Below are 26045 nucleotides of genomic sequence, written 5' to 3'. Positions count from 1 at the left end.
GAGGAAAGAAGGATCTCCCTTCTCCTGGGAACGGTGTTGCACCTGTTTACCTGCCTTGCACACCCTCAACAGCAAATTTTCCTTATGGGTAACACATCAGAAAAAAAATTGCAAGTGAATTGTTAATTTGCCAGGATGACAGCCCTGGGACAGACATTTTTCCTGCTGTGCTCCTGCTCTTTTCAGAGTAACCTGAACAAGTTTTCCAGCCAGGAGACCACATCTTAGCACAAACAGCCACCCCTCAGTACCACAGTTATTTACACTTCGGCTCTTGGCTACAGAGAAGTGTCCTGAAAAGCCCCAGCAGGAGCACAACCTTCCACTCAGGTCCCTTTGCGCAGTTCAGCTGCACACAAAGCACACAGGCCTCAAACCCCTCCCTCCTGACTCAGTTACCTTCTGAAATGCCACAAAAGAAGGAATTCCAACCTAACAGGGATTTCCTCCCTCTCCCTGCCTTCAGGGCACTGCTGGGCAAACGCAGCACTCCCTTCCTGGCTTGCTGGATTCAGTCTGACTCCTCCAAGCTCTCCCTCAATGTGGAATTAGGACTGAAATGTTCCAAAGCGGTATAACCAGACCAGGAGCTGTCCCAAACACATGAGCTAAAGACAGCCCTGTAACCACTGCAGTGGTATCCAGCACTAAATCAGTGGTTTCAACCTTCTTCTGGCACCTAACACAGCTAATGAGGGCAGGAAAATGAATTTAAACTAAGCATAATGGGCTCATTTTCCAGTGCCAGGTTTTACAGGTTCACAAAGAACTGAGCTTCCCCAGTATATGGATTTCAAATCACTGGCCAAACCCAGTAGATCAGAAAGGGAAAAAAAGAGTTGCTGGCAGTGCTGAAAGCACTGATTGCCCTGAGTTACAACAACTTGACCTAAACTGAAGCAGAACCTGAGCCCCTGTGAATATGGCATAAGGTATCTGTGCAGGTTACATTTCATAAGCAAAAAGATCCATGGGAATTGCATTAAAATTGTTCCTACCTGTCCTTTCACAAGGCAAGACTTTTTTCATACAGCAAACGTTTTTTGGATTAAAAAGGTAACACTTCACTCAGCTGGAGAAGAAAAAGATGAGATCTGCTAAATTGCTCTGAGCCAGGCAACACAAAACAAAACAAAACAAAACAAAGCAAAACTTTTCAGTTTGGGTCAAAAAGAACCTTTCATTCCACTTTTTCACCATTTTCAACAATCTACCATATTCATTTTGTCTCTCTTCAAACAAAAAGCCAATTCAACTTTGAAAACCGTATATTCTGGTGTCCCAAGCTAACACATGAATGCATTTCTCTTCCCCTGTGCCCAAATACATCTTAGAATAGAAACATCCAAACTCACTTTTCCCGGGAACCAGCAGAATTCTGTGCCAGCAGCTCAGCATTGCCTGATGAAAACCCCACAGATTTCCAGTGGGTTCTGCCTGCTTGGATTTTCAATTCCTTTTGCCCCAGTTCCTCCCTGCTCTGGCATTTGGGGCAGTTGTTTCCACTGGGCAGTTGTTTCCACTGGGCAGGACGGGGAGGGTTTCACACCTCATCTTTCCCGGGGGCTACAATTGGAGCCTTTGGGTCCTGCTGTGTCAGCCCCCTCCAGGCCCTAAAGCAGCATTTCCTTCCACCCTTCCAGGGGTTGCCTCACAGCTCCCCAGGAAGGCCCCATATCAAACCCCAACAGCTTTAGGTTTCCTGATTTTTCCCAGACCAAAGAGATTTCACTGAAACAAGGGCTGAAAATCTTCCTCAAAAGAGGAACTCAGGGACCCTGCCCCTTCACATACAAACTCCTGGCCACCACTACTCCTGTCCCACCAGTGAACCCACATTGGCCCTGTAATCAGATGGGCCTCCACTAAAACTCCAGCTTTTCTCTCCTGCAGGAATTTCGAGGCCCAGGGAGTGGCTGTGCCCAGGACATTTGCCAAAATCCGCTACGATTTCACCGCGCGAAACGCCAACGAGCTCTCGGTGCTGAAGGATGAAATCCTGGAGGTACGTGACCACTGCTGGGAAAAGGTGTGTTCCCTTCCCAGGGGCAGGAGAGAGCTCAGGATACCAGCAAGCACCAGCTCCATTTTCCCTGCTGGTGTCACTGAGCAGTGACACGGAGCTTTGCTCCAATCCAAAGCTGGAACAGGCTGCCTGTGCTGTGCTGTGTCACTTCCTCAGCTCAAACACATCGGTCCCATCTTAACCACAGTGAGGAGGGAGGACAGCAACTCCCTGTTGTGCCCTGCTCATCCCCTGCTGGATATGACTCTGTTCATAACACCGAGTTATTCTCCACAGTCCTCAGGAGTTTCATGGGGAAAGTGACACTGGATGAAGTGTCACTGGAGTTTTCATAGAATCACAGGATGGCCTGGGCTGGAAGGGACCTTCAAGCTCATCTCATCATGAGTGTGTTGCTCACTCCCAGTTTGTGCTTCCTGCCACTTCTGTTCTGCTGTAGAGCAAAGCCTAGAGCTCTGGGATCAGCAAATTACTGACTAGAAGTAGCTGAGAGGACTGAAAAGGTCTCAATCCCAACTCTCAATTGTAGATTCTCACAGATCTGTCCTTCCATATCAGGCAACAGCCAAGGGGTGATGGAAGGAAAATAAATGTCAGCACAGGGGCACAGAAAAATGGGAACGTGGTTCTCAGAAACACGGAGTCCATCCCCCTGACCTCTGCTGCCTCACAGGGGCTGGGATTTTCCCCTCCTGCTGTGAAGTCTGCAGGGCAGTTCCCTTATTTCACCAGCCCAAAGGGAAGTAAATAATTCAAATCCAGAAAATGACAAACAGAAGCAAAACCCCAACACCAGCCCTCAGGGAACGGGACCCTGTGCCTTGCCACCACTTGAGAGCATTTCTGGGAGCAAAGAGTGTCAGATCAGGTTTAGACCCCTGAGCACACCTGAGCAGGAGCTGGTGGATGTTGAGGGGTTTTATGTCCTTTGAATGGAGCAACAGGAATAGGATGACTTAGAAACACGAGAAACAACTTGTCCCACTGTAAATTTGTTCACAAAACAGGTGAAAGTGAGGTTCTCTCCCCAGTCATGATGCAAGAAACCATAAAGCAGCTTTTTAGATCCCTCGGCTGGGATTTTGTGATCCCTCCTCTCCTTCATCCTGCAGAAGAACTGCAGAAATCCCAGTTTCTCCCAAAGAGAAAGTGAGTTTTCAAAAGCTGAAGGGAGACTCTTTGTTTGGGGGGAAAGGGGAGATCCTCCAGAGCCCTCCAGCCTCCAAAACCACAGTGATCTCCCTGGACACATTTGTTCCTGATGGTATTCTGAAGGTCCAAATGTCATTGCTCACCCTATTGCTCCAAAAGAGAGCTTAAGCTTGTTCTTTAAAACTAAAATACAAAAGTATGCACTTTCCTGGTCTGTATTAACAAAGCTAATAAAAATGCTGAGCCACATCCCCATTTTCCTTACAGTTTCCCCACAAACACATTTCATGGGATTTGTGACTGAAGACTTGATTTCATTCCCTATTTGTTTCTACAGAACTTATTCACCAAATGGATGAGCTGAATGACGAGCTGCTAAAGAAGATCACAAACAATAAAATTCAGCCTCCCCACAGGAATTTCAAAGTGGAAAAGCCTCAGCAAGTTTTTGTACCCCTCACCTTTGAATCCAGCACTGAAGAAGTCAAAGCCTGGCTGGAGGCCAAGTCATTCAGCAAAGAGTAAGATTTGCCCTATTGCCTCGAGAAATGCTCGTCCTTCCCTGGAGAAGAGCAGGGGAGGCTGCTGGCACCATCTCACCTGGGGCAAGTCACTTGGATTTACACAGAGCCTGTGTTGCAAATTAGATTTCAACCCTATTCAACTCAGGCTCTATAACCAGGATGTTCAGAGCCCAAACTCACTCCCTTCCTCTTTTATAAAAATTTTCTTGGAGAAAAATAATTAAGGAACTAAACCCACAGCCTGACATGCCACTGGAATCACAGCTGGCAGCCTGGCACAGCCCCAGGCCCTGTGATATGGTCCCAGTGCAGCTCCCAGCCTCCCATCTCCCTCCTCCCTCCACTCCTCACCTCTGGCACGAGGCCACGTGCAGCAGAACCATCATCTCCCCACTTTGTGTCTCCCCAGGACCGTGGAACACCTGGGCATCCTCACTGGAGCTCAGCTCTTCTCCCTCAACAGAGAGGAGCTGAAGAAAGTGTGTGGTGATGAGGGAAACAGAGTGTACAGCAAGATCACGGTGGAGAAAAACCAGCTGGAGGTAAGTGCTTTTTTGGATAACTCCTGCTGGACTGGGGGGCTGTGGGGGCTGTGGGGGTGAATGGACACCAGCAGTGTCAGATAGTTCATGAAACAGCCAATTTAAGAAATACAGCTGGAAAAAAAATGAACAAAACCCAACACAACCAAAACCCACACCAGCAATAAAACACACCTAAAAATTCTGAAGTGTCTTTTAAGCAAAATGGCCCCAAATCCATAAGATCCCCTGTTTCCACTAATTCATTTGCTTTTTACTGATACCAGCTATCCCTCTGCAACTAGCTCTACTCCTGCAGCATTCATTAAATACTGTAATTTAACTACAGCTTGAAGTTCAAATCCAAACTTCCTGTTTTGTTTCCATTCCAGAAAAGCAGAGGAGAGTCAGAGCTCCAAGAAATCATGAAGCGCCGCCAGGAAAGGATTGATTCTGCTAATTAAAGTCACTCTGCTTTATTTCAGCTCTTAGCCCTAAGTAGTGCAGAAAAAAAGGGAATGAAAGCAATGATTCCCGGCCCAGGCCGGAGGCAGCAGAGCTCCCCTTGGGGTCCAGCTGCCATCAGAGTGACAATTCCTTGAACACTGTTGGGAAGGGTTGACAATAAGACCATGTCCCACTGGGAAAGGTGTTTTAATTTTGCATGAAGTATTTTTTTTATAACTATATATTTTATACTGAAATTTTCCGTGCATGCGATCAGAGCAGGATTCACACGGGGCTGGATGTAGACAAGGGCTGGATTCAAACAAAGACCCCCAGAGCTTTTCTCCGAGGGCTGTCCCTGCTCCAACCCCCTCGCTGGCAGAGCAGGCGTGGCACACAGCACAGGAGAGACCAGCCTCAAGGCCTGGAGCCTGCCCCACGGGAATGAGGCTCTGGAACCCTGCAGTGGTTTGGGTTTAAGGAAAGGACATTAAAGCTCATCCTGTTCCACCCCCTTGCCATGGGCAGGGACACCTTCCACAAGCCCAGGTTGTTCCAAATCCTGTCCAGCCTGGCCTTGGACACTTCCAGGGATGGAGAGCCACGACCTCCCTGGGTAACCTAAGGCAGCCCCATTTCCATTTCCTCCTCAGTGCAGGTGTCCCCTGCTGCCCATGAGCACAGGCCTGGTGACAACTCCCTGTCCTCCTCCCGACCCCCTGTGCCCCCTCATTGGACAAGGCTAGAATGGCAACACACATTCCCAAAGTCTGGCTGCTTCCTTAAATCCCTGGACCAGTTAGTGCCGCCTCTGAACAGCTGAAATGAGCTCTCAGTGCCTAGAAACAAGCAGGAGTGACAGACAAAGGGATCTGAATGTGGAAATAGGTGAGTTCCACCTGCCCACCGCTGCTGATGCAGAGGCAGGGGCTCAGGGCAGCTGTGCAGCCCTTCCCTGGGGCACGGATCCTGCACTGGAATGTTGTGGTGTTGCCAAACCCAGCCTCAAACCAGGACACGATAAGCCCTGACCATTTGCTCCCAACCCAGGCACACCCACAGCCCTTCCTGGGGTGTTGGTCACTCATGCCCACCTTCACGTTTTCACTGCAAGAAGTCAGCTGAAATGATTCTCAAATAGTTGAAATCCTAAAGCATACTGGGAAAGGCACCTTTAACTCCAAATAAATGGGCTCAAGAAAAAAATAATCTAACTTAGCAAAGGACGATGCTCTTGACTTCCTGTTTTCCTTCATAAAGTATTTGTATATAACAATCTGTAAATAGGGGTGAGGAAAATCTCTCTCCCTAGAGGCAGAATTAGTGATTATGCTTCCAAAATTTACTCACAGTCTCAAAACTAAAGCAAGCAGCATAGTTCCTGTCCACAGCAAGTTTGGCACATTGCATTTCTAGCTCTATTTAACTGACAGACCAACCTGATTGCAAAGCAGTGAAGCAAACACAGCTCCAGAGCTGCCCACAGCCCAATGACAGTTGGGTTTTCTCCCTCAGCATGAGCTGAGTCTTTGCCCAAATTTGTGCCTGTCCTTGCACATTTAATGGAAAAAGCTTTAAAACAGCACCTGGGGAACTTGTGTCTAAATCTGAGAACACCAGAGCACCTCAGTTCTGGCTTTATTCTTAAGTGTCTCCAATGGATAATCTGCTTTCTTCATTTGAAAGAGGGCACTGCTGGCAGCAGCAAAATTAGGGTGCAGGCAGGGGAGGAGGATCCTGGGTTTAGTCACAGCCCTGCTGGGATCTGAGACGGGCACTCACCTTGTCAGGGAGGGATGAAGAGGACAATCCTCCTGAGAAGCCCTGGCTCTGGATTAGGGTGGAGAAAGGAAGCAGGATGGCAAGCACAGGAGGCAAAAAAAGTTTCTAAAATGAAAATAAAAGGAAATGTTGAGCTAGGAAACACACCACCTTCTAATCCTGGGGCATAGAGGAAAGAAAATCACAGGGAATGACATTTATCTGGGATTTCAACAGGAGTGTACACGACAGCTCTGTAAAGCTGGGAGCCACAGAAGCATTTCCTAAAACAGATATCTCAGCAGACCTTATTGCAGAGGTCACTTTTACAAATTTCCAAGTGACTGAGCTGTGCATCTGTTCTGTTTATACTGCCTGCAGACACTGCTATAAAGTACTGTACATTGATGTAACTGAGCGAAGGAGACAATGATATAACCATGCACTGTACAAGAGTTATTAAAATAGCTAAGTTATACTTATAAATCCATCTCCGTCTCTTTCACTGGGTTTTCATAATGGTTTGCCACTGAGAGTCTCAGAAACTCAGCAAAATGTCTGAAACTACCTATTTCCTTTTGGGTTTGGGGACTGACATTCAACAGGAAGGATGTTATAGCCTGGATAGCTATGTTTTAAAAACAGAGGTGAAAATGTGGTAAGAATTAAGTACCAGAAAAGCTGTGAGCTGAACTCCTTTTCTTGTCTGGTCTAGTGGAAGGTGTCCCTGTCCATGGCAGGGGGTGGAACTGGATGGTCTTTAAAGTCCCTTCCAACACAACCCAGTCTGGGAATCTGTGATTCACAAGAGAGGCTCCCCTATTCCTTGGCAAAGAAACCAGAGACAGTACGAACCTGTTTCCTACACAGTCAGGGACTTAAACCTCAAGCTTCTTTGCATTATCCTTTCTTGGGTTGGGCAAAGCATGAAAAGGTACAAAAAGCACATTCTTGCCTATCAGGAAGGGGAACTTCTGTGGCAGCTGTCTCAAGTGGAACAATACAGAGAGGGAACAGCAAAACCCCATGACACAGCCAAGATACAGATTCTCCGACACTTCCAGCCAAGGGCCGGCCATCTGTCTCAGGTGAACAACCACGCTAACAAGGCCACCTCCTCTACAGCCTGAAGTTTAGGCAAACCAAGAGCCCAAAACACCTGCGGTGCTGGGTCGGGCGCTCTCTCAGCGGCTGGAGCTGTGGCCGACACGCCGTTTCGAACTTTGGGGCAGAGGAGGGAGCCCAGAGCGCTGAGCTCTGCCGCGGGGCAGCACCGGCGCGGCTCCGAGCCTTCCCTCACGGCCGCCCCGCTCAGGGCCTGCCCGCCGCCATCTTGCGGCACCGGCGGCGCCCGGGCCCCGCGCGGCCATGAGGGACGGGTGGCTTGGGGGCGGGCCGGGCGCCGTGCCGGCCGTGGGGAAGACCCCCGGGGGGTCCTGGGGACCGGAGATGCCGGGGCCGGGAGATGCAGAGGCCGGGAGACCCCCGGACACGCTCCGCTGGTGACAGTGGCGGCGCCAGGGTTGCCAAGGCGACCACCCGACCCGACCTCCAGGCCCACGAACCAGCCAATCAGAATCTTTCTCTCTCCCGCTGCCCCGCCTCGGCTCCTCCCGGCAGCGTCCGTCTTGTGTCCGCGCTGCTGATTGGCCGCTGCAGCGCAGCCGGGCTGGGATTGGCGGCGGGAGCGCGCGGGCCGCGGGTGCGCGCGCAGGTCGGTACCCTCCGGGCACGCACTGTCCCTTATAGGCGCGCGAGCCCCCACAGCCGCGGACATGTCGGTGTCCCCCGTGAAGCGGCAGAAGATGGAGTCGGCGCTGGACCAGCTCAAGCACCACACCACGGTGGTGGCCGACACCGGGGACTTCAACGGTGAGAGGCGGCGCGAGGGGATCCTGTCACCGCACCTTCTCCTTAGCCCCCTCTCCCGCCCCCCTTCACGGAGAGTGGGCGCGCCCGGCCGAGGGGGCGCGCGCTGGGGGGAGCGAACCACCCTGCGGGCGCAGGGGGGGCGGGGGAAGGCGCTCGGTGGCGGCGCCTTGGTCCACATGCCAGGGCAGATCCCGCCCAGGCAGGACGTTTTCCAGACCCTGCCGTGATCTCCCAGTTTGCCCTCCCTCGAGTGTGCCCTGACCACCACGTTCAGCTCTGCGTGCTGGCAGGAAGAAGTGCCAGGCTCTGCTGTGCTAATGAATTCGGGTTTTCTTCCAGTGACCTGTCTAGGTCTGGGACGTGTCCGGGTTTTTTCCAAACTCAAGACAGGGCAACCCGGTCCAATGGAGGGTGTCACTGCCCGTGGTAGGGAGTAGAACTGGACAATTTTAAAAGTAGCTTCCAACCCAATCATTACAGGATTCTGTAAAAATAATGCCAGAGTGGTTTTGTTTCCCTTATCTCCCGAGAATGAGCCAGCACACTCCTTTCTGAGAAAGGGAGGTGGCCTTCGTTAAAAAGCCACTCGTTCCCAAGCTGTCACTGCCTGGCCCAGCGTGGACAGGGAGCCTGCTCTGTCCATCAGAGCCAAGAATTCCCTCCCTGGGTGTCTCTGGGCTGTGTAGAGCAGACCTTCAATCCTATCCTGTCCTTTCCTCACCCAGGCCTGCAGTAATCCCTCCATTGCTTGCCTAATCCTGATGGTGTAACAGTAAGCTATCCTAAATGGCCACTGTCAAATGTCTTAAGAGTACTAAACTTAAGGTGAAGAGAGCAAAGGGGTGGCAACAGCTCAGACACAGGAAAAAAACAAACCTCCAGGATGGCCAAGGTGGTGTTTGTGTGCAGGCAGCAGTAAGGATTGTAGAATATCCCACAGGGATCATCGAGTCCAGCTCCTGGCCCTGCTTAGGATATCCCCAAGTTGTTTTCTGGGCTGCTCTTATCACCTGGGGGTTATTCTTAGAGTCCTAACAAGGCAAGAGCCTTACCTGGCTCACTCCTGGCAGGTTAAACACTTGTGGAGGTGAAGGTGGTTGCTGCTGCTGCTGGTTCCCGGTGGTGTTTGTAGGTGTCAGTACAGAACAGAGTTTCACTGATGTGCTGCTCTGCTTTAAGCCGTACCCACGAGCAGGGTTCTGAAGGACCTGTTTGTATGGAGTGGACCTCTCTCCAAGATCCTGATCATTGTCTGGGAGGAATCTATGGAAAAACAAGGCTTATTTTTAGTACAGTTGTTCTCTCTCACTTGGGGTTTCATTGCTGTGCAGAAATGCCGAGGAGAAGTGGCTCGTAACAGATTTTGGGTTTGTTTTTTTTTTTTTTTACATTTTAACTGCATTGTTGAAACTGCTGAGTGGCCTGCAGAGACTCTGCCCTATTTGCCCTGGTGCCAGGCAGTGATTACAGCCAATGTATGCCACAGCCTGCTGGAGCAAAACCTGGCATCACACCTGGAACAGGCGTAGTCCAGGGCTTAGGGTAAGACCAATGGTCAAGTGTCTTCCTGGTAGGACAAGGAAGTGAGAAGAGCGGATACTGAGAAACTGCAACGGTTTGGAAAAGGTTTAAAAGCACTAAGAAAAGGTGCAGGAGCCTCACTGTCCAAGTTCCATCAATTGGACACAAACAAAAGCCCGAATTTCTGACTGCTTGAAGGGAAGGTCCCCTGTTCTTTATTCCCTTCTGTGATTCCTGGAGCTCAGCTATGCTGGTTGGGATGAAGTTTGGAAATTAGTACTACTTCTCTCCATCCATCACTTCTACAGATTTGTACTTTTGGGCCATTTCTGTAGTTTATAAACTTTAAAGTTTGCTGGATGTTGTGACTGCAGCCCAGTTGTTCTGTGCTCTGACACAAACCAGCCTTCAGGCAGCGTTTAAACACCACTCGGTGCTGATGTGCTCTGTCATTAACAAGCATTAACATTCTCACCTGGTTGAGCAAAATCCTTGTGATTTCTCAGGCTGGCTGGCTGTTTCAAACAGGCTGGTTTTCTTTCCTTAGCCATAGATGAGTACAAGCCCCTGGATGCCACCACAAACCCCTCCCTGATCCTTGCTGCTGCTCAGATGCCGGCATACCAGAAGCTTGTGGATGATGCTGTTGCCTATGGGAAGAAGCTTGGTGGGTAAGTAAAGAGGGGTTTAATCTCAGCAGACCTATATTTAAAGTGCCTTATTTATTCACAAGCAACGTATTGGGGTTTCCCCATCATGTAATTGTGGGTTTGTCTCCTGCCCCAAAAGGCCTCAACACTTAAGAGAAAAATTCCTTACCCCCATTCCAGATGTGCTTTTAAGAAGTGCATCCCCATTTCCCAGCTCACACCTGCCCCTCCTTGCTCAGGAAAACAACAGCACTACAGGAAGGAGTGTCCAAAGGCTAAGCTTGCTGGCAGGACAGAAGTGGCTCATTTGAACTCTGGAATTTAATGTTAAATGGGCTGTGAAATTTGATCTTCAAATCCACAGCAAAGTGAAAACTCACCTTTTTTTTTTACCCCCATAAATACTTTTGCTCTTTGTGGTTTTCAGGTCTGAAGAGGAGCAGATCAAAAATGCTTCTGACAAACTTTTTGTATTATTTGGAGCTGAAATCCTGAAGAGGATACCTGGCCGTGTGTCCACAGAAGTAGATGCTAGGTTGGTTCTTTTTCCTCTGGTTACCCTGGATATTTGTAACAACAAAAAGTGACCTCATGTGAGTTGGAGAAAAAAAACCAAAAACCTTTCTCCCCTAGAAGACTAGGAGGACTTCTATTATTAATGTTTAAGAGTGTGGATTTCCCTTAGTTTGACTATAACTCTGTAACAAAAACAAGCAGCACTGACCTTGGATTTTCATAATATTCCTGTTGCTGCTCAAGCAAGGGAAACCTCACACTTCAGTCATAGTTTTGCTCATGCTCTTCTATGTGATAATAGCTGCCCAATTTAGTAAGAGATGTGTTTGAACAGTTTTTTTCAAGACTCGCACAGGACTTGGTTGTTAACTTGCTCAGTGCCAATTTTTGTTAACACTCAGCTTCTGAATTGATTTTAAGAAGCTTCCTTCTTGAAGGGCTGACAGTCTAGGAGGGATCTGAGAACACAAACCTGCTGTTGGCACGTCAATGCTGATAAAACACGACAATGTTTTTCCATGGGGCCCTGGGGAAGAGAATTTTAAAAGCAAAAGTAAACTAATTTTAAACAGTCCTGCTCTTGCCTCAAAGGTTGTCTTTTGATAAGGAAGGAATGATTCAAAGGGCCAGGCGCCTCATCGACCTCTACAAGGAAGTAGGAGTTGGTAAAGATCGGATTCTCATCAAGCTCTCTTCAACGTGGGAAGGAATCCAGGCTGGCAGGTAAGGCTGTGTGTGCCTGGTGTGCTGATTCATGGCATGCTCCTGCCTGTCCACAGGCACTGACATCGCATTCTTCACTCGAATAAACAGCAGTGCTGAAAGCACGGCATGAGGAAGTCTATCACGAGCACAGAAGGTGCTCTGCCACAGCTTGCTGTTGAAATAGGGAAAGTTTCTTCATACAAGGGCAAGGCCACAGTTTCCTGCAATACCCTGCTAAGCTGGCTGCATTTGGCCAGAGGAACAGCATTAATAAAGCAGAGTTTGACAGCACAAAACATTTGCTGTTAGCTGAAAACTTTAAAGCTTACCGAGTGCACCCCATTCCTAAATTAACTCAAGGAATTCCGTAGTTTGAACTTAGCTGCTCATTCCTGAATATGAATTCCATAGGTGAGCAAAGTGCTGTTCTAAGCCAGCCTGTGTCTGCAGGGTTCTGGAGGCCGAGTATGGGATTCACTGCAACATGACCTTGCTGTTCTCCTTTGCCCAGGCTGTTGCCTGTGCTGAAGCTGGAGTTACTCTGATTTCCCCGTTTGTGGGACGGATCCTGGACTGGTATGTTGCAAATGGAGACAAGAAAACCTATGAGCCTTCAGAGGATCCAGGTGAGCACAGATTTAACACAGCTGCTCATTCAGTTTACTTGTAAAAATACTCTTAAGGCAAAATGCCAGTTTTGAGCATGTTCTAAATAATCACTTACAATAAAGTTTCTGGTCTCTACTTGTAGGAGTGAAGAGTGTCACCAAGATCTATAACTACTACAAAAAGTTTGGCTACAAAACCATCGTGATGGGCGCCTCATTTCGCAACACAGGCCAGATCAAAGCGCTCACAGGCTGTGACTATCTCACCATTTCACCCAAGCTCCTGGCAGAGCTCAGCAACGAGCACGTCAAGTTAACTCCCACACTCGGTGTCAAACAGGGTGAGTCCACTCCTGAAGGCTTATTCAGTCTTCCTCCTGCAATATTGAGTCTGGGGTTTTGGTCAGTGCTGTGGTGCTTGCAGCTATCCTGCTTTAGGGATAAAGCAAATTTCCTAGAGGAAATATTGTAGCCTCAGAAGGAAAGGCTGTAGCCTCAGTGCAATATCACTGCTACAGTTGCTGACACACTGAGCACCAATTGGATTGCAATGGTTTGGAGTGCTTCCATACTATGCACCTCTCCCCAGGGCACAGGGAGAGAAGAGGAAAGTTAATCTGCACATGCTCAGGATGAAATTTTACTGAACAGTAGCAAAGATGCCAAACTTGGTTTCATCTTAATCTCTAGACGTGCCAAGAGGTGTTTTCCCTCCAGAAATCAGGAACAAATCAGACAAGACTGAGTGATTTGATCTGGTGACACTGTGCCATAATGGTTTGGACTCCTTCAAGGTCACTTTGTAGTTTACACTAGTGAGTAAGTAGTTTACACTACTTCAAGGTCAGGTTGGATAGAGCTTGGAGAAATCTGGGATAGTGGAAGGTGTCCCTGCCTGTGGCCAGGGAGTGCAACTGAATGAGCTTTTAGGTTCCTTTCCACCCAAATAATTTAAGGATTCTGTGATACTCTCCCTTTTCTGCAGCCTCATTAAAATGCTGGTTGACATCTCAGAAAGCAGTTTTGCGCACAGCTGTAGCCATGGGTAGCTGCCCACAGGCTGTTGCTGGCCTGGGAGCCTGCTATCAAGCGAGCTTTTGTTAGTTTTTGCCAAATAATCAAAGCCCCGATTGTTCAGAATATTTGCTTAGAATGTCTCACTGCTGCCGGGTGGTTGCACAATTCCTTAAAATAGGCCTGGAATAAAATAGGCTGTGCCATTCAGCAGCAGGTACAAGATAATGACACACACAAACACTGTGTTAAGATAAATTGATTTATTAGGCTACCTTCTTCTTTTTCCTCTTTGTTCTCCTCCAGCCAGATCAGGAGTACTTTCAGTCTCACATCCCAGATTGTGCTCCTGCAGCAAGTCATACTCAATTTAAAATTTTTCCAACACTTAGAAATGGTCAGAGCTCAAGAGAATTTTAAGAAGTCTGAATTTGGTAAGAATCTGATCGCCTGATCTGTTTCTTTTTCTACTTCTCCTGCACAGCTCAGGCGTGCGATCTTGAGAAGATCCACCTGGATGAGAAGGCATTCCGCTGGCACCACAACGAAGACCAAATGGCTGTGGAAAAGCTCTCTGATGGGATCAGGAGATTTGCTGCAGATGCAGTTAAGCTGGAGAGGATGTTAAAGGTAGGTATCACGATGCTCCTGTGTACTGCAGCCAGCCTGGTGTGGCTGAGGATTAAGCAAGTCTGGTCAGGTCTTTGGACAGGTTATGTAGATAGGCCACCTAAATTCAGTGAGCTTGGTAAGCTTCACTGCACGCCAAGAATTCCTGCCAGGTGTGAGCCACACCTGCAGTTTGAGGCTGCAGGACTGGCAGCTCCTCAGGATAACTGTCAAAGTGAGAAGTCCCTTAAATCTGATTCTGCGCTGTCAGCAGCAGTACAAGACACAAATAATCTGCAGGTAGTGAGCTAGAAATAAATCATGTTTGTACTTGGAGGCACTAAGAAAGAGCAGATGTGCTGTCAGTCTTATGTCAGATTGTGGAGAGGCTTTCACACGGGATTCATCAAACTGTGTTTTTTTGGGTAAGAAATACTTAGTATACCTGATCTAAGCATTTGGAGACTGGCAACTCCTTGCAGCATTCCCAAACTCTTACCCAGCCATGCTTTGTTTATTTTTTTTCTAGGAACGAATGTTCAGCACTGAAAATGGAAAATAAAAACGAAAAAATAATAATCAGCATTTCCCTGAGTGCTTCGAGCTGAGGTGGATCACCTGAGGTTCAGTGGATGTACAAATGTCTTACCTGTACAAGTATCATGCTGTGTATGGATAGATTTCTGTATCATGATTTTTTTTTTATCAATTTGCAAAGGGACAAATGGAATTTCAAATTTTGTGGCACTTTTGTCAATACATGCAAATTAAAACCGACTTGCCTTGTAACGTGGTCAATTCACTGCTGCGGGAGACCCCTGATAGGACTTTAATTTTCAAATTCCTATTTGAAATTCCTAATTAAGTCTCCAGTCCTAACACATTGAAGAAAACAGTTTTTAATTTCAGGTTGTTTTAAAGAGCAAACACAGGTTTCACAAGCCTCTCTTGGTACAAAACCCGCAGCTACTCCTTTGGGACACATATATATGTCAAAATACACGTGTACATTACTAGTTTGTATAGATCCTGTTCTATGAAGAGCAGACAAGAACAAGTGATAGGACAAGAAGGAAATGGCCTAAAGTTGTGCCAGGGAAGGTTTAGAATTTTCACTGAAAGCTGGCACAGCTGCCCAGGGCAGTGGCTGAGTCCCCATCCCTGGAGAGATTTAAAAGGCACGTGGATGTGGCACTTGGGAACAGGGGTAGTGGTGGCCCTGGCAGTGCTGGGGAACTTGGCTGGACTTGCTGGTCTCAGCAGTCCTTCCCAACCTCAGTGATTCATTCCATGATTCTAGGAGATTCCCTTCTTATATGTGGATGAAATTTGCTGTTTCCTGACAAAGTTGAACCTAAAAAGAGGGAGAAAAGGCAGCAATGTGGCTCCGGTGTTGATAGACACGTGCTGCGTTCACACCAAGGGAGCCACTGATCCCTCACCCCAGTGTGACACAGCAGCTCTGCCATCAGCACATCCAGAACAACCTGGGAGCTGCTGTTCCAGACAGAGGGATAGCCAGCTACAGCCAGACATGGGACAGCTGGTGCTGCACTCCCAGACTGCCCTGGGAACAGTGCCAGCCTGCCAGAGGGAGGTGAAGTCCCCAGGGAACTCATCCAGACCTTCTGTCCTACAGCTGTTGGTGAGGGGGGAAAGCAGACCAGGCGGAAAGTGGCTGCCCAAAGGGAGGTGACCTTTTATCCTGTCAAAATCAAGCCAGCACTAAGAGCTTGATCCTACCCCTCCCTACAGCCCTCCACTGCACATCCCTTCTCAATTTCACCTATCATGCAAAATGAAGTAATTTTTCTTACTAAACTGAGAATTCCAACAGAGATTCCCAGAATGGTTTGGAGTGGAAGGGGACTTTGAAGAGCATCTCAGTCCATTGCCCTGCCAGGAACAGGTTGCTGTGCTCTAAACCACACACTGCACCCACCAGGGCAGGCTAGGGATTGGGGCACACAGAATTTGGGGACTTGGTGCTATCAAACTGGCTGGTAAGAGGCTTGGAGCCTCTGGAATAAATGCTCCTTTTTCCCCCTGAGGCAAGAACCTTCACATGCATGGAATCTGTCCCCTCACATAGCTGAGACACAACTGGGTCAGGAACACTATGGAGCTCAAACAAAACTGAAACATTGCAGAAGGTGCTTAAGAGAGAATGAAATACTGCAGTGGAAGGGGATAAAGAGGTAGGAAAAGGTGCCTGAGTAACAGTTAAGCCTTCCACCACTCACCGACAGATGCCTCTCAAGAGTTGAAAGGGCAAGAGGGGAACAAGTTATGCTTAAAATGTTCAGTCATGGGGTCCCTTCCCTGCTGTGGTGGCAGCTGGTGTTTCCTCCTCAGCACTGGGCTTCTTTCTCTGCAGCACAGATGGATGCTGTGAGGTGCCTGACATCCGTGGCTAAGCCACAAAGTCCACATCCTTTCTGAAACGGTGAAAAATAACCAAGCACCACATAAACCTTCAGCCTGTGCAGATCTTGAGTCAATCACACAAAGTGTGTTTACTCCTTAACTCTTCCTCAACTTCCCCTCTCTTCAGCAGACTGAGGGATCTCTCTGAGGGCCCTGTCTGTGCCTTGCTTACAAACTCCTTTTGGGATTTCCCAGATCTCCATATCTCCTCAGCTTAAGAAATCAGGAGATGTCTCTTGTCTCCCAGAAAGGTCTGTGGCTCTCACAGTCACAAGGACAGGACTCAGGAAATTAGGGGCAGATACAACATTTGGAGAAACCCCCAAGAGTCAATACATAAACTTTAAAGCATTGATTTAAAAATGTCAGCACCTTTCCCAACCTTTCCTTGTGGCGGCTGCTCTCTGATTCCAACATCCAGCTCTGTGCAAACACACAAAGCTTGGAGGGGGTTTGTAAAAGGCTCTTCTTCCTCCTCCAGCTGTGCCTTGCATCCCATCACACACTTAAGGGAGACACACTGCTGCTCCCAGCACCTCCTCCATTCTTGAAACAGGGCAGAGGAAAGCAGAACTGTTGGAAAGACACAATAAGTACATCCATTTATATTCATCCTCCCAACATGGGATTTAATTTAAAATTAGTCCTTAGATTCACTGGTTATGTCTAGCCAATACAGCCATCACAGGCTGGTATGGATGGCACGAAACCCAGACAGTTCCATTTGAAATTTTAAAGTAAATCAGGACCAAAGAGCCACTTCCATCTCTTCTGGCCCTCATTTGAATGCACACAAGATAAATAAAGCAGCAAGTTCCAATAAAAAGAATTAATTTAGGTTTGTTTTACAAGATTATACTGTGGAAGCTCCAAGAAAAGATTCTTAATTAAATATGTTAATACACAAATGGAATGCTGGTATGACCAACAACCATCAGCTGCAGACAGGGCCGGAGTTCAAACATCTTGTCAGGATCCCCAAAAACATGAAAATTGAGATCACACCCACAGGCAGGTCTGGGGGCTCTGTTTTCCAGAGTTAAGCAGTTTCCCAATTGCTGCACCAGCACCCCTCTTCCCAGATTGGGTGTAAACCTGCCAGGAAAGGCTCCCATACCTTAGGGGTGGTGGAGGAATTCTCCAAACACAAAGGATTTCTTCTTTTTGGTGAAGAAATCCTTTGTGGGGTGCAGGACAGCAGTGCTCCTTTACAGCTGTGAGCCAACATCCGAGAAACTCCTCATCCCTTTGGATTCATCCTGCTTCACGTGCTGCAGAGGCACTCAGATGCTTCTAGCAGGTAACTCCATAGCTGCCTGCAAAAAAATCAGAGGAAAACAGAGGATGTGGTCCCAGCTATTAAGCCCAGAGAAGATGTAACACTGTGAGTCCCAAAAACAAAATCAGTAAGACCCTACAAAATAAAACCAATCCCCTACCCAAATAAATAAAACAATAAAACCCACCAGCTGGATGTTACCAGAAACAGATTTCCAAGGAAACAAGCCTGGCTGGTAACATTCCTAGGACCACTGTGCATTCCTGCACAGTGCAATGCTAAAACTATAAAGGTTTGTGTGGGATGAATTTGAAGGTTTTCACTTCTTTGGGAAGCAGATTCTGCCCTGGAGACAAAAACCCCTCAGTGTAAACACCATTTGGATACCTGGAATGGGATTGCTCACAGAGCCTCTCAGCCACAACTAAACTAAAGGTACAGGAGACACAACCTGAGGTATCTAAATTCTTCCCACAGGAAATTTAAAATGCAAGAATTATCAAAAAATCCTTGCTCTTTGTGTAATGCCACTTCATAATCTTAGTTGATGTAAATACCTTTTAGGTGAAAGAAAATAAGAAATAAACTATCGAGTTTTGTAGAACAAAATTAACACTGAAAATAAACAGAATAAAACTTTCCTGAACATAACCAGATGACATTCACCAACTTTGTGTTTTCCACATGCATTTCATCTTCTTTTCCCACAGTTCTTGAACAATTTTTTCCAATCCCTGGCTAAAATTGGTCATACTGTACAAGAGCTTAAAAGCTATCATCACTAATGGCCTCAAGTTGTGCCAGGGGAAATTTAGGTTGGATATTAGGGAAAACTTCTTCATGGGAAGAGACAGCAAACACTGGAACAGGTTGCCCAGGACAGTGGTGGAGGCACCACCCTGGGAAGGGTTCAGAAAACACGTGGATGTGATACCTGAGGCTGAGTGGTGAACATGGTGCTGCACTTGATCTTAAAAGCTCTTTTCCAACTTAAATTCCATGATTCTATGACTCAGATGGCTCCCAGTTTGTCAGCATGACTTGTGAAGGTGACACAGTCCAGCCCACCACACCCAGAGCCACCCCACAAAGCTGCACACATCACCCCTCCAGCCACTTGCTCAACCACACCTTTCTCCCCCAATTTTCCCAAGAGCAACTTCATGGCTGAGGAAATAAAAGTGGATGTGTGATGGGAAAGAGTGAAAATACACACAGCAACTCATCTTTTTTCTGCTCTCATATGGGAGGGAAAAGAAAGCACCATCAAGTCCCCAGGCAGTGTGCTTTGTCCAACTGTTTGCTTCCTGACAGAGGCACAAGCAGAGCAATTCCAGCAGGTCCTGGATGCCACAAAATAAGGAAAAATTGTACAACAGGGGACTGATCAAAACCTGTAGTGGTCTGAACGCTGTTTGCTCACCTGGGAGCAGATGAATGAGCCTGGACAGAACCTCATTTAAGGAATGAAAACAGGACACAGGGTAGACACCAATGTTCTATTTTTACAGGTAAGCAGTGAAAGATGTAGCAATTTTGGCAAAATCCCATGGAAACACAGTCCCTAAGGAAATACAGTCTCCCACTTCACAAACAAGATGTGGCTTTCCTGACTGAAAATATTTCCTGATGGTGTCAACATCTAATCCCCAAGCTGGCTTGTCAGGAATGAAGATTTAAATTATCAAAGATAATTGATAATTTAATTTCTATCAAAGCCAATTTTTCATTTCAAATTCTGGATTTAATTTCCATCAATGCCACAGACCTGTAAGCTAGGCTCCAGAATGCAACAGCAGAAGATCCAGCAAACCCACAGCACTCTGTCTTAAAATCACACTGGATTCTTGAGACAGAGCTAAAGAAATGGATTTTCACAGAAAAGACCAGATTTCCCTATTTGATAACTTGTTAGAACCAAAATATTACAATATCCTGGTAAGAAAACAAAAATGCATCCCCATTTCTTTAGGGCACTGAAGAAATGTTCCCCACAATTCCAAGAAGGAAGGAAAATCAATTATCTGAAAGTTAATTTATCTGCTTTCCAATATATTTGGTATGTTTGAGCCTGCAACAATTAAAAAAAAATAAAATCTCAGTCTGATTATTGCTTTCTATGCTCAGCTTCAAGCCACACCTGCAGCTCAGGAGGAAGGAGGAGTCCAGACTCCACCCTACAGCTGGTTCCTCAGATGGGATCCACATCAGCCAGCTGCATTTTACAGTGCCCTAGTCCACAAAATTCCAGCAAGGGACAACAGCAGCGTGCTTCCAGAGAGGAGCATTTCCAAGAGAACAAAACCCACAACATAAGCAGCACAAAGGAGAACAAATAAACAATTGTAGGACCGTGTTAAAAAAAAAAACCAGCTGAGCAAACTTTTTAAACACAATTCCAGCAATGTGAACAGGAAGAAAACAAGGGCACACTGTACACCAGTACAATGCCAACCCAGAGCAAGGGCTTCAGCCTCAGCAATTAGTATTCACAGCACCAACTTTGGGGGGATTTTGAGGAGACAGTTCCCCACATCTGTAAACTGAAGGTCTAGAGAAGCAGTGGAGCAGCAAAAATGTAAGGGGGTGTCCCAGCTGCTTCTGACAACCTTCATCCATTCCATCCAAACAGAACCTGACACTTCCACTTCGCTGCCACAGTCACTTCAGAGTCCAGGACAGGGGTTCAGAGGGGTGTCTCATCCAGGTCACAGTCATGGAAATCCTCAACCTTCTGGCTCTTCATCCATCCTCTTTGCAAGAGACCTTCTCCTTCATTTCCTGCTGAAGGAAACACACCCAGACACGACAGGATCTGTTAATGCACAGCCAGGACAGGACTGGTACCACACATTCACCTGAACAAAAAAAGGGGTTTGTGGTTACTCATATGTCCCCTTCTATCTGACAAGATAACACTCAAATAAGCCAAGCCATTTCCAAAGAAATTAAATTCATTCATTCCCAGAATCCTAAATCAGAGCTGACTCAAAGCCAGCCTCCCAAAGCTCAAAAAACAAGAGATGTTTCCCTGAATAGAAATGTTTAGCGAAGCCTATTCAGCACTTTACTTTGCCAGTTCCACTACAGCTGTGCATTTCCCCATACATTTTCATCTTCTTCTTTTAAAATAATCAAATGCTCTTTGTCAAATGACACAACTGCCTGGCTGGCTTGATCAAACAGAAGTGACACACACTTCAGCAGAAAACCAAGGGGAAAAACCCCTTCTGAGGGACAGTATTCCTGATACCAAATGATGCTCACCACTGGCTGTTCCCAGTTCTTAAGTTCCATCTTGCCTCACCTGACATTGCAAAGAATCAGAAGGTTCTGGACAGCAGGAAGGGTGGAATTCTCATTCTGTCCTGTCACCAGGTGCCTGTCCAGCACCACATGGACAGCATCTGGGCTGCTGGCTGAACACAGGAGGAACAACACAGGGATTGCATCAGGGTACACAAGTTCAGTGCCAGAATCACACCACTGATAAACCCCACACAAACAACACGTAACTATTTTGGCCAGATAGATCTGTTGGGTGCTGATCTATTACCCCAGCAGAGAGAGGCAGTCTCAATCCCCTCATCCTGAAACAATTTCCCTAGGAAACATTTTTCTGAAAGGACAGGACTGGGTCCTTGATTCAATTAACACCAGGTGGGTAAAGCACACATATCAGGACATTTTCATATTAAAAAACTCAAAGTATGTATTTGAAAGTTACTATTACCTCACAATACAACATTAACTCTTCTTATGCCAGACATGAGCTGATGGTAGCATGGTGATCACCATGCTACAAAATTAAATTCTCATTTTCTGGCCAATTACAACACCCCAGAGTGCTCAGATCCCAAAACTGCAACTGCTCAGCACCCCAAACAGAATTTTTAAGTTACCTCACTCCAGACAGACTCCCAGACTGGTTTGGGTTGGAAGAGATCCTAAAGCTTACCCAGTCCCATCCCCCTGCCAGAGAAAGGGACACCTTCCACTATCCCAGGCTGCTCCAAGCCCTGTCAAACTGGCCTTGCAAATGGCCAGTGAGGTACTGGTAAATGAGGGAATGGGAATGCCAGATGAGAGATCCCTGCTCAGCTGGACACAACCAGCACACAAACACACTCATTTCCCAAAGGAGACATGAAGTGCCCATCCCAGACACCAGGCATGACCCACCACTGAATGTAGCTCCAGAATCCTTCACAAAATCCTCCACAATAATGGACAAACTGGCAAAATTCGGCTGCCTCACCAGCTCGTACACAGAGGGCTGAAATAGATCAAAAGGAAATCAGTTTGGCTGGCTTTTTACAGAAAAAGCCAAGCAAAACCAGCACATATTACCCTGAAATTGATATTTCTGTTCCTTCTACTATTCTCCCAATCAAATGACAAACAGCTTTGATGGATTTTGGGTAAGGAGCAAACTGGAAACTCTTAAGTGAGTTAAGTAAAGAGGAAAAAACACCACCAAACAAATTTCTGCAGGTGTGATTAACTTCAGGAAGGCACAGACCTGTCTGTACATGGCACACAAATATTTGGACACAGATGCTGTGCCACCTCCATAAACAGTAATCCATGTTGGAATGAATATGGGAAACAGCTTCCAGACAAAAAATTTAGGAGCACTTAAGAGCTTATATTTGAAAAAGGAAGGAATTTAATTTTATGGTTTCCACAGCAACCACAGCTAAGCTACAACAAGATTTAAAATATTTCATCATGCACTATAACAATCCATATAGAGCCATAAATAATCCTTAACTCAAACAGAAGCATATGACAACACTAATAGCTTCTGTGAGTCGCAAAATCTTAATTTCTTAACTTTCCCTGTAAATTTTCCATACTAGAAAGCTGTACTAGGGCAATTTGCATCACTCTGGCACTATAAAATGGGCTGTGAGGTCAGAGCACATAAAATAAAGTATCAGCAGCAACTGGCTACTTTAATTGCAAGCAAGTAGAAACAGCCTTTTTTCCTAAAACATATTCTAACTTTTTTCCTAAGACTCCCTCTACCTTTTAAAAAGAAACAGCACCTTGAGAAATACAACTTATCCCCAGCATTCATCAAACAAACAAAAATTTTTATAAGTCCCCATCAACAAATGGAAAGAGCTGTAGGAGGAATTTCCAGCTTTTTTTTTTTTTTTTTTTTTTTTGTGTTCAGTTTAAAATTTACTGAACAATCAGAGGGAAAGCATTCCCCACATGCCACTTAAGTGGGACAAACCCATCATGCACTCAGTGCTGGGCCCCTTGTCAAAGACAACTCTGCACATCTTGCACAAGCCAAGGGTACATCAAACTGATAGTTTATATTTATAGGAAGTTCCTGGGAAAGACCAAAACCACCAGAAATCACACAGCAAAAATCAGGTAAAAGCTTGACTTACCCCTGTCAGGCTGTATCCCTGGAAAACCCAGGATTTATCCTCATTGGTGGCACAACACAAAGCTGCCACTCCCTGTCCCACAGCACAGATAGGCTCTAGAAAAGAATTAAAGCACATTTGTGAGCATCTCCAAATAATTAAAACACAGGTGAGTGTGGTGAGCCTCATGCTGCCCTCCTGCAGTGAAGTTACACTGCACTGATGACGTTCTTTTAGGTGGTAGCAGATTTCCTGCACACTACAGTAACAATTATTGTCTATAATAAGAATTACTACAATTATTTTATTACTATCACAGTGAGAGGAAGAACAAGAACTGCAGCTTTTAACTCCAAGTTCCACAAATGTGGAGCACACCCCAAGTCTTGATTAACTGCAGCCTTAATGATAATCCTGGGACATTCCACACTTGGCTCTGAGCCTTGAATGCTGCTGATTTGGACAGAGCTGTTTCCCTACCACTGTAAGGCAGCAAATCCTTCTTCTGAGACAAGCTCTGAAAATCTATTGGCATTGCTCTTCAAGATATTTTAAGACTTCTTTTTTCTTTTCAAGGCTCCCTTTTTCCTATTTAAGACACATCAGGACACTTTTTTCCTTCCTTTCAAGGCTCCCTTTTTAAGACATCTTAGGCTACTATTTTTTCTTCTAAGTCTCCCTTTCCTTTTTTTAAAGGCCCATTAAAACATTTGTTCCCTCCCCTTGAAGACACCTTTTTCCTTCCCAGTTCTGAATGCTCTTTAGCCATGCAAACACTTTGAAGTCTCTGGAAGGCAGCCATCCTGCAAGAGGCAGCACAGGAGCCCTGTTTCATTTACCCAACCCCCCGAGGATGTTCACCTACTGCTCTCAGTGCTGAAGTGCTGCAGGATCTTGGCCAGGTACCCGCTGTTGGCCAGGTCAGTCATGGCCCCGGGGCAGTTTGGGATCAGCAGGGCGTGGTACCGAGCCCCTGGTCGGGAGGAAAGCAGGAACTGATTGTAGGAACAGATTGTAGGACAAAAAGCCTGACCATAAGTCCACTGCACATTTGGAAACAAGAGGACAAACCCACATAAATCAGTTAAAAATGACCTAAAGAAACTAACAGAGCTACACAGATGAGAGACAAAGGTCCTTCTTAGGACAAGAGACACACATTTTTAATGAGCTGTGATGACCCAGGCAAAACTTACAAGTGTTCTGTCTGCCGGCTCCTACTTCAGCAATTTTTTTTTTTAAACAAGTAACAATGTTACTTAAGTGTGCTTATATACAACACAGACATTATATGTATATGTTGCATGTATACTGAAAGAGAATGACGATTCCAAGACAAAGTTGCAAAGCTGTCCCAGGACTTCCTCTTAAATAAAAAGTAAACCAACAACTGCAGCTGCCACAGTTTTCTCTTGAAACACAACTTTCCTGCCTTTTCTGTGTTGTTCTTCCCTAAAATCCTGGCCCTAAGCAGGTCTTGTTTCCCTGACAGTGGAGATGATATGGCCTATGGTGACAGTGACACTCTTACCATCAATGGACTCCAGTTTGGCGGGGTTGGCGTAGGATTTCATGCGGAAGTCCTGGATCCAGCGTGTGTTGCCCTCGTTCACATCCACAAAATCAATGGGCTTCCCCTGGGGACAACACTCCGTGGTCAGGATCACTGCACAAGCATCCATCACACTTCCTGAAGGATGGCCACGTGGGAGCTTTCAGCTCTCAAAAAGCTGAAGTTTTCCATTTTTCCCACTGAATTAGTGCTAACAGTTTTCCCTCCACTCTTTGCAGGAACAGATACTGGACAGAAAAGTCCAAATCCACGCTATAGAAAAGCTATGGTCACTTTGGTATTAAAAAACCAGAACTAAACAGGTCCCTTAGTGTCTATAGCAAATAAAACTCCTCTCAATATATTTATAGTACAAGTACCTCATGACAACTAAGATGTCAATGGTTTCAGGCTGAAATTGCAGTATTTGTCCATTTGCACTCACCCCAGGAGTCGCCACTTGCAGATTAAAGGCAGAGCTGGCCAGAGTAAAGCAGTGAAGGAATGACTGGGCTGAAACACCTGGAAAACAGATTCCAACACCTTAGGGAAACAACAGTGATAGTTTAATGCAGGCTACCCTTTATCCAGTAAAGTACACAAGCTTGGGTGTTTGCTCATCTTGAAAGCTCTAGATAATTTTAGAGGATTATTTTGTTACGATTTAATGATTTTAAGACATCAGAAACGTACAGCCTTCATTACAGGTGAGCTGTGGAATAGAATCCTGGAATGATTTGGGTCAGGAGGGACCTTAAAGCCCATCTCGTACCAACTCCTTGCCATGGGCAGGGACACCTTCCACTATCCCAGGCTGCTCCAAGCCCTGTCTAAAACGGCCTTGAACACTTCCAGGGATGGGGCAGACACAGCTTCCTCTGGGCAACCATCGCCAGGGCCTCAGCATCCTCACAGGTGCGATTATTTCCCCTAACACCCAATCTGAGCCGACCCTCCTTCCCCTCAAAGCCACCACAGCCACACACAGCGGAGCCGCCCAGCACAGCTGCAGACGGCGGCCGCAGCTGCAGCGCGGATGTGCAGGTGTGGAAACCCAGCACAGCTGTGCAGGGAGGGGGCTGCACGGCTGGGCTGCGGCGTGACACACACCCGGGACAGGCACAGGGCAAGGCCTGAGGGGAGGGCACACACGGGACACCGGGGACAGCCCCGGGCAGCACCGCCCCGCCCGCCGCGGCGCCGGGAAGGGACGGCGAGCGACGGACACCCACAGAGGCGGGAGCGGCGGCTCCCCGCGAACCGGCGGGGCCCCCCCGAGAGCGTCTCACCCGCGGTGGCGGCGCTGGCGACGATGAGGCAGGAGGGCTTGGCCAGCCGGTCCGACATGGCGGGGCCGGGCCGGGGCCTGCGGGGAGCGGCGGCGGCTCGCGGGGCCGCGCGTGCGCAGTGCGGGGAGCGAGGAGGGGCGGGGGAAAGCGCCCGAAATCCTGAGGGCGGCGGAAAAGCGCGGGAA

General features: G+C 47.1%; 3 protein-coding genes and 1 long non-coding RNA gene across 16 annotated transcripts in view; 2 read left to right on the top strand and 2 right to left on the bottom strand.

Moving 5' to 3' along the window:
- Window positions 1–6917, top strand: part of LOC111930520 (epidermal growth factor receptor kinase substrate 8-like protein 2) — a 68111-nt gene extending 61194 nt beyond the window's left edge. The window contains exons 15-18 of the mRNA XM_086894734.1: window positions 1894–2005; window positions 3516–3699; window positions 4112–4244; window positions 4616–6917. Coding sequence (XP_086750860.1) covers window positions 3530–3699; window positions 4112–4244; window positions 4616–4687 — 375 coding nt within the window. The 5' untranslated portion in view covers window positions 1894–2005; window positions 3516–3529 and the 3' untranslated portion in view covers window positions 4688–6917. The remainder of the gene's footprint in view (window positions 1–1893; window positions 2006–3515; window positions 3700–4111; window positions 4245–4615) is intronic.
- The window catches only part of LOC147652386 (uncharacterized), a 14156-nt gene extending 3774 nt beyond the window's left edge, over window positions 1–10382 (bottom strand). The window contains exons 1-3 of one of the 3 annotated variants that reach the window (XR_015288513.1): window positions 10300–10382; window positions 9356–9566; window positions 6453–6557 (exon numbers count right to left, since the gene is read on the bottom strand). This is a non-coding gene — a long non-coding RNA (uncharacterized LOC147652386). Of the gene's footprint in view, window positions 1–6452; window positions 6558–7590; window positions 7817–7996; window positions 8085–9355; window positions 9567–10299 lie in introns of those variants that run through there. The other 2 variants (XR_015288512.1, XR_015288511.1) reach the window with 2 other exon arrangements.
- Window positions 7949–14703, top strand: TALDO1 (transaldolase 1). Its single transcript, XM_086894713.1, has 8 exons — window positions 7949–8303; window positions 10372–10495; window positions 10902–11009; window positions 11582–11713; window positions 12146–12321; window positions 12447–12644; window positions 13802–13947; window positions 14456–14703. Exons 1-8 carry the CDS (start codon window positions 8207–8209, stop codon window positions 14486–14488), a joined length of 1014 nt encoding a protein of 337 aa, XP_086750839.1. The 5' UTR covers window positions 7949–8206; the 3' UTR covers window positions 14489–14703.
- GATD1 (glutamine amidotransferase class 1 domain containing 1) lies at window positions 13566–26045 on the bottom strand. 11 transcript variants are annotated; one of them, XR_015288510.1, is made up of 13 exons: window positions 25861–26014; window positions 25017–25093; window positions 24551–24656; window positions 23885–23992; window positions 23041–23135; window positions 21815–21908; window positions 20940–21051; window positions 20268–20413; window positions 17471–17669; window positions 16736–16926; window positions 16170–16364; window positions 14372–15280; window positions 13566–13992 (listed from the first exon to the last, which is right to left on the bottom strand). XR_015288510.1 is itself a non-coding variant. In XM_086894720.1 (8 exons), exons 1-8 carry the CDS (start codon window positions 25916–25918, stop codon window positions 20407–20409), a joined length of 657 nt encoding a protein of 218 aa, XP_086750846.1. In that variant the 5' UTR covers window positions 25919–26045; the 3' UTR covers window positions 19118–20406. The 11 variants fall into 11 exon arrangements, 3 of the variants coding, with proteins under 3 accessions (XP_086750846.1, XP_086750845.1, XP_086750848.1); XR_015288505.1 differs by having other exon boundaries at window positions 13566–15280; window positions 16726–16926; window positions 20268–20416; XR_015288508.1 differs by having other exon boundaries at window positions 13566–15280; window positions 16726–16926.

Source organism: Cyanistes caeruleus, chromosome 6 (genome assembly GCF_971803275.1).
Source record: "Cyanistes caeruleus chromosome 6, bCyaCae1.hap1.1, whole genome shotgun sequence".
NCBI classification, from domain to species: domain Eukaryota; kingdom Metazoa; phylum Chordata; class Aves; order Passeriformes; family Paridae; genus Cyanistes; species Cyanistes caeruleus.
Note: the sequence above shows the minus strand (reverse complement) of the source record. Positions and strands in the feature narration are given on the sequence as shown.